Source organism: Rana temporaria, chromosome 5, assembly GCF_905171775.1.
Source record: "Rana temporaria chromosome 5, aRanTem1.1, whole genome shotgun sequence".
In the NCBI taxonomy this organism is placed as follows: Eukaryota; Metazoa; Chordata; class Amphibia; order Anura; family Ranidae; genus Rana; species Rana temporaria.
The window spans coordinates 423242737-423259078 of NC_053493.1; the positions used below are offsets into that span (position 1 = coordinate 423242737).

General features: G+C 47.9%; 1 protein-coding gene across 1 annotated transcript; it reads left to right on the plus strand.

The window, feature by feature from the left end:
- Positions 1-4216: 4216 nt before the first annotated feature.
- LOC120941386 lies at positions 4217-9170 on the plus strand. The gene is made up of 2 exons (XM_040354726.1): positions 4217-4322; positions 7543-9170. The coding sequence occupies exons 1-2, from the start codon at positions 4217-4219 to the stop codon at positions 9168-9170; spliced, it is 1734 nt and encodes a 577-aa protein (XP_040210660.1).
- Positions 9171-16342: the final 7172 nt, after the last annotated feature.

The following is a 16342-nucleotide window of genomic DNA, read 5'->3' on the forward strand; positions in this document are numbered from 1 at the left end:
TGACGCATTCATGGCAGCACACACTGGGAAATAACTCGCTAGTCGGGCGGGTTCAATGCAAAAGGTTTTTTATTTTCTTATAGAGCCGAAGAATTGGCCCTGAAGATAGATCTGCCAAACTCGGAAGTCGCCAACAGAGCGGCGTCCACCCTATAGTGGGTGATGAAGGTATGCCTGGAGGACCAGGTTGCTGCTCTGCAGATGGTCTCTGAAGAAACTCCACAATATGCTGCCCAAGAGGTAGCCACTGCCCTGGCTGAATGCGCTTTGATGCCCTCTGGGATCTCCAGCTGTTGAGTGGAATATGCTTTCCCGATCGCTTTAACTAGCCAAGAGGCGATGGTTCGAGAGGAGGCTGCCTGACCTCGTCTGGCTCCGTGAGGTATAATCAGGAGGGCGTCCGTTAACCGAAGGTGGATAGTGGCCGACAGGTAGTTAGAAATTGCAGACTTAATGTCCAAGGCATGCGGTTCACCATCTTCGTTAGAAAGACACGGCAAGATGATGTCCTGGCCGTAATGGAAGGCCGAAGTAACCTTGGGAAGGAAGCGATCCGAAGGCCTTAGTATCACCCTGTCGGGCAGGAAAACTAAGTATGGCTCTTTCGACATGAGAGCTTGCAACTCCGACACTCTCCTAGCCGAAGCAATGGCAATGAGGAAGGTCAATTTCAGGGTCAGGTCCCATAAGGAGATTGAGTTGAGTGGGAAGAAGGGAGGATTGGACAGCGCCTCCAGAACTACTGAAAGATCCCAAGCCGGAAAGGATGGTTTTCTGGGCGGCCTAATCTTAATACATGCCTTCATGAACTGTATTATCAACGGGTGTAGGGCCCATCTAGTGCCCGTTTTAGCCGACAGAGCGGAGATTTGTACTTTCAGGGTGCTTGAGCTCAGGCCTTTGTCAATTCCCGTTTGCAGGAATTCTAGGATTTGGTAAGGATCCGGAGAGGCGTGATTCCAACCTTTGAGTTGTGCCAAGTGGGCGAATCTTTCCCAAACTCTGGTGTAGACCGTGTTTGTGGTGATCTTCCTGGCCTGCATTAAGGTTGCTATAACTGCCTGGGAACATCCTTGTTCTCTAAGCCTAGCCCTCTCAACCTCCAGGCTGTCAAGTGGAGTCTGTCCGGAGCCGGATGGAGGAGCTGACCTTGGTGAAGGAGGTCTGCTGAGACCGGTAGGTGGATTGGAGGTCGGGTATTGAGCTGCAGGAGAGTCGTGAACCACGGTCTCCTTGGCCAGAATGGTATTATTGCGATCACTGTGGCCGATGACCTTCGGAGCCGGGATAGGAACCTTGCTATCAAGGGAGTTGGGGGAAAGATGTACCCCAGATTGAAGTCCCATGGATGAAGAAGGCAATCTGTCCCTTCTGCTGTCGGAAAGGGTACTCTGGCAAGAAACCTTGGACATTTGGCATTTACTGGTGTTGCCGCAAGGTCGATCTCTGGAGTCCCCGATGCCTTCGTCAGAATGGAAAACTCCCGTAGGTTTAGGGACCACTCGTTGTTTGAACGAAGTTCCCTGCTCAAGAAGTCGGCTAGCGTATTCTGTGCCGCTGGAACGTAAACTGCTCTCAGGTCTAATAGGTGAGCCTGTGCCCATTCCATTATGGGGTGAACCACTTCTAGCAGAGTGTGGCTTCGGGTACCGCCCTGTCTCTGGACATATGCTACCGCTACTCTGTTGTCCATCCGGATTAAAACGGACTTCCCCTGTAGCAGAGGCGCGAAGGCTAAGAGGGCCTGGAACGCAGCTCGGAGTTCCAGTATGTTTGAAACTGTGCCCCGAGCAGGGAAGAGCCACGGTCCCTGGGCTGTCTGGTTCTGGTAGTGGGCCCCCCAGCCCTTCTCGCTGGCATCTGATGTCACGATCTCCGGGCTCGGAGGAGCTATAGGTCTGTATCTCCTGAGGTTGGAAGGATAAGTCCACCACAGAAGAGCGTGTTTCACTCGGCTGGGAATCCTGATGCGTTGGTGCATTGAAGCTCCGTTCCATTGTCTCAAAAAGATATTCTGGAAGGCTCTCATGTTCCATTGGGACCACTGTATCATGGGAATGGTTGAAGACATCGAGCCCAGTATGCTGAGGCAGGTTCTGGCTGACACGAGCTTGGAGGACAGTAGGTTCCGTACCTTCTGAACTAGAGGTTCCACCTTCTCTAGGGGAAGCTGTACCCTGTTCCGTTTTGTGTCCAATTCTGCCCCCAGGAATGTCATCACTTGTGAAGGTTGAAGGCTGCTCTTCCGCCAATTGATCAGCCAGCCGAAACCCTGAAGGGCAGAGATCAGGATCTCCCGCTGGAGGAGCAGAGTCTCCTGGCTCGCTGCTAAAAGCAGAATGTCGTCCAGGTAGTGATGCACGCGAAGTCCCTTTTCCCTGAGGAGGGCTATGAGAGGTAGGAGGACCTTTGTGAATGTCCTGGGTGCCGAAGAGATGCAGAACGGTAGGCATCGGAATTGGAAGTGCTGTTGGCTGATGGAGAAGCGTAGAAACTTCTGGAACGCAGGATGAATTGGCACATGGAGGTAGGCGTCGGAAAGATCCACCGACAGCATCCAATCCCCTAGATTCACTGCCAGAAGGATAGATTGAAGACTTTCCATCTTGAAAGCTTCTATCTGGATACTCCTGTTGAGTCGCTTGAGGTCCAGAACGGGCCGAAGGTCCCCTGACTTTTTTCGGACCAAAAATAGAGGGGAATAAAATCCCCTGCCTCTTTGGTGTGAAGGAACTTCTATGACTGCTCCCTTTAGAATCAGCTCTGAAACATATTGGACGAGAAGCTTCCTTTTGTCCGGAGAAGATGGAATCTTGGTGGGTTGGAAGACCGTGTGAGGCAATGCCCCCATAAAATTCCACTTGTGACCCTGATCGATCGTGGAAAGAGTCCATGGGTCCTTTATGTGCTCTGACCAAACTTGCGCAAAAGCCCTGAGCCTGGCGCCCACCTGAGCTGGGTGGGCAGGCAAAGCTTCAAAAAGACTTTGGTTGGTCCCCCGCGGTAATGGCCTTGGTCTTCTGGGCCTTTGTAAAGGGAGGGCGAGTAGTTCTCCAATCTCTCCTAAACTCCCTGCCGGGGCGATAGGTTCTGGCCTCCCTGTATCTCTCAGGCAGATTACGCCTGAAGGTAGGATTCCTCTGAGGCTTGGGCCTTCTGTCTGAGGGAATGAGCCCCGATTTTCCTCCAGTGACCTTGGAGATCGCTGAGTCCAACTTAGCGCCGAACAGGTTTGTGCCATCGTATGGTATTTTGCACCAATTTGACTTCGATGCTGTATCGGCGACCCAGGGCTTCAGCCATAAGGCTCTGCGGGCCATTACTGAGGCTAACATGGATCTAGCCGAGGAGCGAATGGCGTCTACCGAAGCCCCTGCCACAAAGTCGCCAGCCAGTCTGATTTCCTGTAAAGTGGATATCACCTCCCCCTGATCGGTACCTTCCAGGATGGCCTTCTCAGCATTGGTTGCCCATGTGGAAATGGCTCTGGCGACAGCCGCCGTGGTAATGGCTGGTCTGCATGCTCCTCCTGCCGTAGAGTATGCCTTCTTTAGCTCCAAATCAATCTTGCGATCGAGGACATCTCGGAACGAGACCGCGTCTTCTATGGGCAGCGTGACATGCCTAGCAAGTCGCATTAGAGATGAATCAACGATGGGAGCGTTGATGAGGGAGGAAACCTTAGACTCCCTTAGAGGGTATAACTTAGCTAGTTTATTGGACAGACCAGGCCGCTTGTCTGGTTTTTCCCACTCGTCTTTGATGAGGTCCTCTAATTCCTCGATGAAGGGGAACAGCTCGGGGTCCCTCCTTAATTCTGGAAAGTATTTCCCCACCTTCGGGGGATCCGCTACAGGTTCTTCCCAGCCAATGGCATCCTTGACAGAGCGTGCAAAGGGTTCGACCAAGCTAAAATCGAACCCTGACATCATCTCCTGTTCCTCAAGATCGGGAAGGGCTCCTGTTAGCTGGGAATACGGACTAAAGGCCGAAGAGGTGCCCGGGGTGGGGTCATCGCAGACTAGCGGGGCCACGGCCCAGGCTGCTTCCTGTGCCGGCTCTCTTGGACGGTCAGAAGCGACTCTAACATCCATCTCCCTTTCCTTCGTTGCTTCATTAAAGCAAGAGTGACAGGCTAGCTTCCCTGGCATTGCAGTAGCACCGCATACCCAGCAGGCGTTTGCTGCAGGACGGGCATGATAACGTTCACGGTGCGATGATGGAGACCGTCTGCGGTGGGACCGGCTGCGACGGGAACGGCTGTGGCGTGATCGGCTATGCCTTGATCGGTGGTAACGGGAGGATGATCTTGACCGACTCTTGTGAGACCTCCTGCTCGATACATGCCTGGATCTCTCCCTGCGCCGTGGGCTTGCGTCTCTAGGCCTGGTGGGACTGCAAAACAAAGCAGTGTTCAGTGGCCGGCTCTCTTTTTTCTCTTCAGTACTTACCCGTCAAATGATGGCCTCCATACCTCGTTTGCTGGTAGTGGTCTGCTAGGGCAGTGGGCTCCATGGAGAAAACAGCAGCAGATATGGGCAGCTGGAAAGGCAAAAGAATGGTTAAAAAGGGTAGAAAGGATAAGATGAGGTGAGCCTGGCAGAGGAGAAGAGCTAGGTACCTTGAGGAGAAATTTTCAGGAAAAATGGCAGAGCAGCAGCTTGGGAAAGGGAAAAAAACAAAAAAGGTCACTTTTCAAATTTGGCGCCGCCGTCGCGGCGCTGATGACGTCATCGCGCATGCGCAGTAGCGCTGCGCGCGTCCCGTCGCCATCTTGGATGAGGGCGAGTAGGAGACTGTCGCATCATCAGAGCGCTGCGCTCATGCACAGAGCAGACAGGAAGCGCTGAGAACAGAGGGGAAGCATGGGACAACACAGCCCAGCAAGCCTCCGAGGGAAAAAAGGTAGAAAATGTTTAAAACGATTTGTAAGCAACCATACAATGCATAGAAGGCACATATACAGGCATATAGACAATGAAAAGGCATACAGGAAGAAGGCTAGGCACAAATACCTGAAAAATAGGGAGACCCACTGCCAGACTTTTAAGCTCATTTAGAGCTTGTGTGATGCCAGGAATTTTGCCGGGATTTAGCCCCTGAGACCACCAGAGCGGGGATCCCCCCATATAGCTCTATTAGAGACTGTACAGGGGGGACTTCCAAACAGGAGAGGCTGAACCTGCTGGGGCGATAGCGGTAGGAGGCAAGCTGTACGTCCACGTCCTTGTCAGGTGAGGATAAAAAAAGAGAATGATGCCGGGTGTCTCCTCTTCGAATTTATAGCTAACCAATCCTGTCAGGTTGTGGGGGCGGAGTCACAACCCAGTGTGTGCTGCCATGAATGCGTCAGGAAACAACGTTTTCCCCCACACATGGTCAATTAAAGTGACGTTTTTAAAAACGTCATTTTTTTTCATCACATAAAGTGATGGTGTGTACGCCGCATCAGAGTTAATATAGGAAAAAGGTGTCTCCACTGATGCTTTATCACCAATCCTTGTTTCCCTAAAAAAAAAAAATGTTCAAAATCCAATTGTCATTGGGCCAGAAACGGGCACAGACAGCAAAACAAATGTTACAGGGGTGATGATAACCAAAAAGCTTAAAAATAGATTTTTTGGCTGGAGCTACACTTACAAAATGTACCTGTTCCAAATTACAAACAGATTCAACTTAAGAACAAACCTACAGTCCCTGCCTTGTTTGGACCGCCTGTATACTGCTGTTCAGAGTATATAGGGCCTGGGGGCCCCACGCCTTTTATTTTTTTTTATTTGGGTGCGGGGTTCCCCTTAATATCCATACAAGACCCCAAAGGCCTGGTAATGGGCTGGGGGGTACCCATGCCATTTTTCTCAATGATTTTCATCCATATTGCCGGGACCCGACATTACATTAAAGCCGCAAGCAGTTTTAAATTACTTTTATTCCTTTGGAAATGTCATTTTGTGCAGGGACAGTTCTAAACACGGGAAACACACGCCACTTCACAGGCATACTATAGACACCCCCCAGGTACGATATTTAAAGGAATATTTCACTTTTATTTTTCACTTTAAGCATTATTAACCACTTGCCGCCCGCCCATTGCAGATTGACGTCAGTCTGACACCCCGCAACACCGATCTAGGTAAAGAGTCTCCGTCCAATCACGGCTGATCACAATGTAAACAGGAAAAGCCGGTAATCGTCTTTTCCTCACTCGCGTCTCTCAGACGCGTGTAGAGGAGAGCCGATCGGCTGCTCCTATGACAGGGGGGTTTGCGCTGATCGATTATTAGCGCAGCCCCCCCGAGGATGCCCACACTGGACCACCAGGGATGCCACTAGACTACCAGGGATGCCCACCACAGGTATGACACCCTAGACCACCAGAGATGACAATCACAAAAAAAGGATGCCAATCAGTGCCCACAGTGGATGCCAATCAGTGCCCACAATGGGCATCACTGATTGGCAGGCATTATTGTTTGGCACTGATTGGCATCCATTAGTACAACACATACATTAGTACGTTAGTGCCACCTATCAGTGCCCATCTATGCCCATCCGTGCCGTGTATCAGTGCCCATCCATGCTGCCTATCAGTGCCCATCCATGCCGCCTATTCGTGCCCATCCATGCCGCCTATCCGTGCCCATCCATGCCGCCTATCCGTGCCCATCCGTGTAGCCTATCCATGCCCATCCATGCCGCCTATCCATGCCCATCCGTGCCGCCATCAGTGCCGCATATTAGTGCCCATCATCAGTGTCCATCAATGCCACCACATCAGTGCGACCTCATCGGTGCCCATCAGTGCCCGTCAGTGCAGTACCACCAGTGCCCATCAGTAAAGGAGAAAACGTTCTTATTTACAATGTTTTATAACAGAAACAAAAAAAACGTTTTTTTCTCAAAATTTACGGTAATTTTTTTTAATTTTTTTTGCAGAAAATAAAAATCGCAGAGGTGATCAAATACCACCAAAGAAAGCCCTATTTGTGGGAAGAAAATAATAAAAATGTAGTTTGGGTACAGTGTAGCATGACGGCGCAATTGTCATTCAAAGCGCAACAGCGCTGAAAGCTAAAAATTGGTCTGGGCGGGAGGGTGTATAAGTGACCTGTATGGAAGTGGTTAAAATCACTGCTCCCGAAAAAACAGCTGTTTTTAAAACTTTTTTTACATTGATACATGTCCCCTGGGGCAGGACCCGGGTCCCCGAACACTTTCTATGGCAATAACTTGAATATTAGCCTTTAAACTTAGCACTTTTGGTTCGAGTACCATAGACTTTAACGGTGTTCGAATGTTCACGTGAACTTTCGGTCCATTCGCATGTTCTAGATGCAAACCGAACCGGGGGGTGTTCGGCCCTTCCCTAATAGCCATGGCAACACAGTTTCTCACTAATTAGGTAGAGGATGTTTTGGTTCATTTGACCCCACCTCACAAAAAAACTGTCTGGTTGTACCCTTGGAAAGTTTTCAATATTGGGTGAGTTCCTATTGTGATTATATAAAGATGCCAATAATTATTTGTTTGTTGATTTTGTAGGTATACAAGGCACTCTTTCTATGGTAGAAGATTGTAAAATGTCTCTACAACTGAAACTAAACAAGTACCTGAGCAGCAAATACAAGGCTGGATTTTTGACCATTTACAAGATGGATATGGAGCGTGTGAAGAATCAGAAGATATGGGAATATGGAACAGCAAAGGCTCATAAGAAAAACAAAGTGATCATGATGGTTGGTGAAACCGGATCTGGTAAAACAACCCTGATAAACACTATGGTCAACTACATCTTTGGTGTGGGCTGGAAGGATGAACACCGGATCCAGCTTATTGAGGAGAGTAGTGAGAAGAGTCAAGCCCACAGCCAAACATCGAGTGTCACCATCTACCAGATCCACCACGAAGATGACTTCCAAATCCCGTACTCCATAACCGTCATTGACACTCCGGGGTTTGGAGACACCAGAGGGATAGATCATGATGAGAAAATCATGAAGAAGATACGAGAATTTTTTTATAAATGCAAATTCACTGAAATTGATGCGATTTGTTTTGTGGTTCAGTCATCTTTGGCTCGGTTAACTCCAACCCAGTCATACATCTATGACAACGTTTTGTCTATTTTTGGGAAAGACATCAAGGATAATATAGTCTTCTTCACAACCTTCGCCGATGCCCAGGAACCGAAAGTTCTCTCTGCAATTATGGAGGCTGAGGTTCCATGTGCCAAATCTAAAGATGGAAAACCTGTGTACTTCAAGGTCAATAACAGCATGGTGTACGCTAATAACCGCTCCGATGAAGAGGACGACTATGCCTGCATGGCTCATGAAATAGAATGGAAGATGGGGATGAAAAGCATTGAGAAATTTCTTTTACACTTTTTGCCTGGATTAGCCAGTAAAGATTTAAGTTTAACGAAGAAAGTTCTGTCAGATAGACTTGCTTTGGAGGTCGTTTTGGATGGGCTTGTCCAAAAAATTGAGAAGGCAATGTTTAAACAGCATGAACTGAAAGAAACAGAGAGAAATCTGGAAGAACACAAGACGTCCATTGAAAGGAACGAGCTTTTTAAATTTGAGGTGACAGAATCTGTGAAAACAAAGATAGACTCTGAGACCGAATACTCAACCAACTGCCGGGAGTGCAGCTCCACGTGTCACCGAGACTGCCTCGTGTATTTCGACTCCCTGGTTTATTTTTGTGAAGTTTTTAACGTCAAGGGAACTTGTCGTGTGTGTGGACATAAGTCTAGCGCGCATTTTTCTGAAACGTCTTACTGGCAAACTCTTGTTGACAAAAAAATGAAAAGTTATGACGAAGTAAAAGAAATATATGAAAAAGAGGAGAAGATGGAGATGACCCCAGAAATGGTTCTCAAAAAATTGAAGGATGACATTAAGACGACAGAGGATGAGGTCCTGAAACTTATTAAGAAGGTGGCCAAGATCCTAAAACGTCTCCAGGAGATCGCCTTAAAGCCAATTCCAATGTCTGTTGTGGATTACATGAAGCTGCTCATCGAAAAAGAGAAGCGGGAAGGAAAGAGTGGATTCATGGAGAGAATTAACATGCTGGAAGAAACCATAAAAATATGTAATATTAAGAGTACTATTCACTCTGATGGAGCAGGTGCCAGCTTTGACACAATTGCCAATCTGGAGTAGAGAACAGATAGAAGACTGGTGGGAAAAATATGTTTATGCCTTCAGCTACCGTATTTGCCAGCGTATAAGACGACCCCCTAATTATCCAGCTAAAATGCTGGTTTGGGGATATACTCACTGTATAAGACGACCCCTCACTGTGTCATTATACATGCCTCACTGTACCATTATACATGCCTCACTGTGCCATTATACATGCCTCACTGTACCATTATACATGCCTCACTGTGCCAGTATGCCTGCCTCACTGTGCCAGTATGCCTGCCTGCCTGGACGATCTTCCTACCTTCTCCTGTCTGCAGAGTTTCTCAGGCTGCGGGCATCCATTATTCAAAAGCTGCGCCTCCGCCTCAGGCTGTTCCGTGATAGGCGGAACACTAATTTTCCCAGCAGAGCCTCTGTCCAGTGTTCCGCCTATCACGGATGTCCTCTCGTCCGAGGCCGAGGATGAGAAGGCATCCGTGATAGGCGGAACACTGGACAGAGGCTCTGCTGGGAAAATTAGTGTTCCGCCTATCACGGAACAGTCTGAGGAGGAGGCGCGGCTTTTGAATAATGGATGGCCGCCGTGGACAGACAGATACCCGACTTTTGGGGCATGATTTTAGATGCAAAAAGTCGTCTTATACGCCGGAAAATACGATACTTACTGTTTTTGTTTTTTTTTGTCTTGACTCATACAAAAAATGACAAAAAAAATGTTTTATTATTGCATTTTAGTTCAAATATGAGGTCCCCAGATCTCATATATAAGAGGACCTGTCATGCTTTTTTTCTATTACAAGGGGTGTTTACATTCCTCGTAATAGGAATAAAAGTGACACAATTTTGTTTTAAAGAACAGTGAAAAAATTAAAAATATAAAGTAAAATAAATAGGAAAAATAAAAATGTAAACGCGCCCTGTCGAGCTCGCATGCAGAAGCGAACGCATACGTGAGCAGCGCCCCGATATAAAAACGGTGTTCAAACCACACATGTGAGGTATCACCGCGATCGTTAGAGGGAGAGCAATAATTCTAGCCCTAGACCTCTTCTGTAACTCAAAACATGCAACCTGTAGAATTTTTTAAACGTCACCTATGGAGATTTTAAAGGGTAAAAGTTTGTCGAGCGGGCGCAATTTTAAAGCGTGACATGTTGGGTATCAATTTACTCGGCGTAACATTATCTTTCACAATATAAAAAAAATTAGGCTGACTTTACTGTTGTCTTATTTTTTTTTTATTCAAAAAAGCATATTTTTTCCAAAAATAGTGCGCTTGTAAGACAGCTGCGCAAATACGGTGTGACAGAAAGTATTGCAACAACCGCTATTTTATTTTCTAGGGTGTTAGAAAATATATATATATATAGGGCCAGATTCACAGAGGAAATACGCCGGCGTATCTACTGATACGCCGGCGTATTTTCAAATTTGCTGCGTCGTATCTTTAGTTTGAATCCTCAAACCAAGATACGACGGCTTTTGGCATCGATCCGACAGGCGTACGGCTTCGTACGCCTTCGGATCGTAGGTGTAATACTTCGCAGGCCGCTGGGTGGAGTTTGCGTCGTTTTCCGCGTCGGTTATGCTAATTAGCTGTTGTAACAGACCTATGTATTCTGCCTGGACATTTATAATCTTCATGCAGGGAGGACTACAAGGAACTGCATGGCTTGTCACAATTGGATGTACCACATTGTATTCTGAGCTCAAAGGGTTAATTGGACAAGGGTCTCTTTCACTGCTGAATGCTAATGTTCCCTTTGCATAGCTAATGAACTCTCTTTTGTGTAGGTAACAGCCTCCTGTGAGGTGTATGCTGATGGGGATTATGTGTGAGTGATAATTGTTTTAAAGGTTAATTGAATTCTATTGTCTGATCAAGCTAAGTTTAGGAGCCAAAACATCTAGCGACTGATTGGCTCAAGGGAATGTCATTATTTCAAAGTATGTGTATTGAAGCCCCCCCTGGGTGGGGGGGGAGTGTCATTTGTTTCTGTACAGTTTGTAACCAGATATAAGGAGGTAAAATGTGGCATTAAAAGTCAGTCCTGCTTGACTCTGCAAACGTAGCCCGTCTCGTTTCTTGAAAGGGCGTTCGATGGGATATACCAGCGGTACTTGCATATCGCAGCTTGCCAGGGAAAAGGACGTCTCCAACGGCTGAGACCCTCTCACTAGCCCGGGTAGCCGTTACATTGGTTGGCAGCACTGGGATGGTCCTTTTATCCAAAGAGCAAGTGCTGAATGGAGTCGCAGTACGCCAGGCTGAAAAGATCCACACTAAAAGATCTATTGGAGAGTCGTGGTAGGAGCGCCAGCAACAGACCACGGAGGGAGCTGATAGCTGACCTGCTGGAGCTGGACGAAATAGATGGATCCATGGAAGGAACGGAGCCCCTTGCACCGGTCAGCGAGGAAGATGTAATTACTGGGATTGTACAGCGGAGATTATCCTTGTATCCAGAAACGTCCGTGGAACTAATCAACCAGCTGTTCCGGGAAGCAAGGGAAGAGATACAAACAAAGAGGGGACAAGAACTGGAACTGGTAAAAGCGAGACAGCCCATTACACATGCAGCTCCTACTCCCCCACCCGTGGCTACAGGAAAGAAAATACCGTTCACGGCATTTAAAGCTTTTGTAGAAAGTGAGGAGGAAATCGATGGATATTTGGCGGATTTTGAGAGGCAGTGCTCACTACACCAGGTACCACCAGACCAATGGCTCACTATTTTGTCGGGGAAATTGTCGGGCAAAGCCAATGAAGCCTTTCGGGCTCTCGCTCCAGAGGATATTTTGCAATATCAGCAAGTTAAAAAGGCGCTGCTAACCCGATATTCCGTAACGCCAGAAGCCTACCGCCGGCGCATCCGGGAGTCCAAGAAGATGGCTGTGGACTCCCACATGGAATGGGCCAACCAGTTACAAAGGGTGGCATCCCTTTGGGTCCATTCGCCTAGGGTGACGTGCCATCACTGCAGCGACACGGGACATATTGCTCGTTATTGCCCTTTGAGAGCTACAAATAACAACTGGAGACGCACAACACCCAACACAGAGGTCACTCCATCACGTCCCTCTGCGGCCCACTGCCTGGAGACCGAGGGGGGCCCTGAGGAATGTCTGGGAATTTGGTTTGAGGCAGACCCAATACAAGCTGCCTCTCCGGATAACCGTCAGCATCACCGTCAGGAGGTACGAGTGAATGGACAAGTAGCACAAGGCCTAAGAGATTCCGGGACTACTATCACTCTGATTCAAAAACATCTGGTAAAGTCAGAGAACGTGTCCACTCGCACAGTTGCCGTCCGGGTCGCAGGGGGTGCTGTATTTCGCGTACCCACCGCCAGGGTGCACTTAGACTGGGGAGCCGGGTCAGGAAAGACCACAGTTGGTATCATGGACAACCTACCTGCCGAGGTGGTGCTGGGCAACGACATTGGCCCTCTGACTTCGGCTTATTTACCTACACCTGCTGCTGCTTGTCCCGTGACCACCCGCGTTGCTGGAATCAACCCGCTTGCTGCTGAGAACCGGGTAAGACTACCTTCCCCGACATGTACTGTAGATCCGGCACAATATCACAGTCTAAAATGGGAATGTGACAAGTTGGCCAGTGAGAAATCAGAGATGCAACGACACTACGTCATGTATTATGAGATGTCCCGTGGCTTGAACATTGAAGTGCACAAACAGGCGGAAATTGTCAAAAGATTAAATGGGATTTGCATCCAGGTGGTGCCGTATCTGTCCCAAGAGCATCAGCAACAGGTTTTGGGAGCCTTCGAGAGAGCAAAGCAAGTGACTGTTCCAGAACTGAATTCTATTATTCACCCTCACCATCAGCTACCGACCTGGTAAGCCAATGGGAAGGCCGACGGACTGTCCAGGCAAACTGAACTTTTACCTTAACAGCAGACCGGACATCCCCAAGTTGACCCAAAAAGGATCAATCCGGGTCTGCCGGAGTGTTCCACAAAAGGGGTGTAGTGTAACAGACCTATGTATTCTGCCTGGACATTTATAATCTTCATGCAGGGAGGACTACAAGGAACTGCATGGCTTGTCACAATTGGATGTACCACATTGTATTCTGAGCTCAAAGGGTTAATTGGACAAGGGTCTCTTTCACTGCTGAATGCTAATGTTCCCTTTGCATAGCTAATGAACTCTCTAGTCTCGTTTCTTGAAAGGGTGTTCGATGGGATATACCGGCGGTACTTGCATGTCGCAGCTTGCCAGGGAAAAGGACGTCTCCAACGGCTGAGACCCTCTCACTAGCCCGGGTAGCCGTTACAGCTGTTTACGGCGATCCACGAAGATACGCCCGTTCGTCGCATTCTCTTACGTCGTCGCTAGTCGGCTTTTCCCGTCGCAAAGTTACGGCTGCTATTTCATGGCTTAGATTTAGACTAGCCATGTTAAAGTATGGCCGTCGTTCCCGCATCGAATTTCAATTTTTTTTTTTTGCGTAAGTCATCCGGGAATACGAAAGGACGTAACGCACGTCGCCATTCAAAAAATTACGTCGGGGCGACGTCATTTCGCGCAAAGCACGGCAGGAAATTTGAAAACGGAGCATGCGCAGTACGTTCGGCGCGGGAGCGCTCCTAATTTAAATAATACACGCCCCATTTCAATTAGGCGGGCTTGCGCCGGACGGATTTACGCTACGCCGCCGCAAGTTTACAGGCAAGTGCTTTGTGAATCAAGCACTTGCCCGTAAAACTTGCGGCGGTGTAACGTAAATGACATACGTTACGCCGCCGCAAAAGTATGTGAATCTGGCCCATAATGTTTGGGGTTCTAAGTAATTTTCGAGCAAAAAAAAACAGTTTTTAACTTGTAAACACCAAATCTCAGAAATAGGCTCGGTAATGTAGTGGTTAAACTGGGCTGGTTTTGTCCAAGTAGCTTTATCAGCTTTAACCACCTAAGGACCGGCTCGCGTGGATATACGTCGGCAGAATGGCACCGACAGGCAAATTAATGTATATTTATGTCAGTTTGAATTTGCCGCCGCAAGCTCTGTGACCGTGCCTGCGGGGCTCGATGTCCGCCGGTGTCCCGCAGTCAAGTCACAGAGCTGAAGAACGGCGAGATGTCAGTGTAAAGACAACATCTCCCCATCTTCCTAGTGACAGGTCACTCCTCTCATCGGGAGCGGTGATCAGTGACGTGTCACTCGTAGCTACGCCCCCTTAACCGTTAGAATCGCTCCGTAGGACACACTTAACCCCTTCCTAGCCCCTTACTGGTAAACCCCTTCACTGCCAGTGTCATTTACACAGTAATAAATGCATTTTTATAGCACTGATCGCTGTATAAATGTGAATGATCCTAAAATAGCGCCAAAAGTGTCCAACGTGTCCGCCATAATGTCGCAGTCACAATAAAAATCGCTGATCGCCGCCATTACTAGTAAAAATGTTTTTTTTATAAAAATGCCATAAAACTATCCCCTATTTTGTAGACGCTATGGCCGGGATTCACATACATCGGCGCATAGTTATGCCGGCGTAGCGTATCTTCTTTAGGCTTAGCAAAGTATTCACAAAGCACACGCTCCCACTCGCTGTTAAAGATACGCTGGGTTTCCTCGGCGTAAGCCAGCATAGGAGGTAGTGGGCGTGAGCCATACTAATGATGGGCCAAGCGTCATAGAAATATTTAAAACGAACGGCGCATGCGCCGTCCCGTGGACGTATCCCAGTGCGCATGCTCAGAATCACGTCAAAACTACTCCCTAAGATACGCCGGATCACTGCCTACGGCGTGAACGTAACCTACGCCCAGCCCTATTCACATACTACTACGTAAGCGACGTAAAATACGATGGCTGTTCCCTGGTCCATACCTTTGCACGAATTGCGCCTCATAGATGGGGAATAACTATACGCCTTATGTAAGCCTTACGCAAACCGCGTATACTATGCGCCGGGCGCAACTACGTTCGTAAATCGACGTATCTCCCTCATTTGCATATTTGCAATGAGGCGGCCAGCGTAAATATGCGACCACGATACGCCGGCGTAGGAAAGTTACGTTGGTCGGATGAAGCCTATTTTCAGGCGTATCTAGTTCTGTGGGCACGGCGCAGAGATACGACGGCGCATAGTTACACTTACGCAGCGTATCTCGAGATACGTCGACGTAAGTGCTTTGTGAATCCGGGCCAATAACTTTTGCGCAAAACCAATCAATAAACGCTTATTTCTATTTTTTTACCAAAAATATGTAGAAGAATAAGTATCGGCCTAAACTGAGTTTGGTTATTTTTTATATATTTTTATATATTTTTGGGTGATGTTTATTATAGCAAAAAGTTAAAAATATTGCTTTTTTTTCAAAATTGTTGTTCTTTTTTTGATTATAGCGCAAAAAAAAAAACGCAGAGGTGATCAAATACCAGAAGAAAGCTCTATTTGTGGGGAAAAAAAGGACGTCAATTTTGTTTGGGTGCCACGTCCCACGACCGCGCAATTGTCAGTTAAAACGACGCAGTGCCGAATCGCTGAAGGGCTGAAGTGGTTAAAGTTCATGGGCCAGATTCAGATACAATGGCGTATCTGTCCGGCCCGCGTAACGTATATCCGATACGTTACGCCGCTCTAACTTTGGGCTCAAGTTCTTTATTCAGAAAGAACTTGCGCCCTTAGTTACGGCGGCGTAACGTATGTGTTGCGGCATAAGGCCGCGTAATTCAAATGGGGATGTTGGGGGGCGTGTATTTTTTAAATCTAACTTGACCCCGCGCTTTTGACTTATTATTTGAACGGCGCATGCGCCGTCCGTAAAATATCCCAGTGTGCATTGCTCTAAATGACGTCGCAAGGACGTCATTGCTTTCGACATGAACGTAAATTACGTCCAGCCGTATTCGTGAACGACTTACGCAAACGACGTAAAATTTCAAAACTTGGCGCGGGAACAACGGCCATACTTAACATAGGATACGCGGCACATACCCCTCATATAGCAGGGGTAACTATACGGCGGAAAAAGCCAAACGCAAACAACGTAAAAAAAAAAGCGCTGGGCGGTCGTTCGTTTCTGAATCGGCGTAAATCCTCATTTGCATATTCCTCACGTAAAAATACGGAAGCGCCACCTAGCGGCCAGCCTGGAATTGCAGCCTAAGATCTGACGGTGTAAGACACTTACACCTGTCGGATCTTAGGGAT

Excerpts from the sequence above, each read along its gene's own strand:
- LOC120941386 (XM_040354726.1), top strand. The coding sequence starts at position 4,217 with ATGATGGAGACCGTCTGCGGTGGGACCGGCTGCGACGGGAACGGCTGT. Across the intron at positions 4,323-7,542 it reads GATGATCTTGACCGACTCTT|GTATACAAGGCACTCTTTCT; the intron begins GTGAGACCTCCT and ends TTGATTTTGTAG.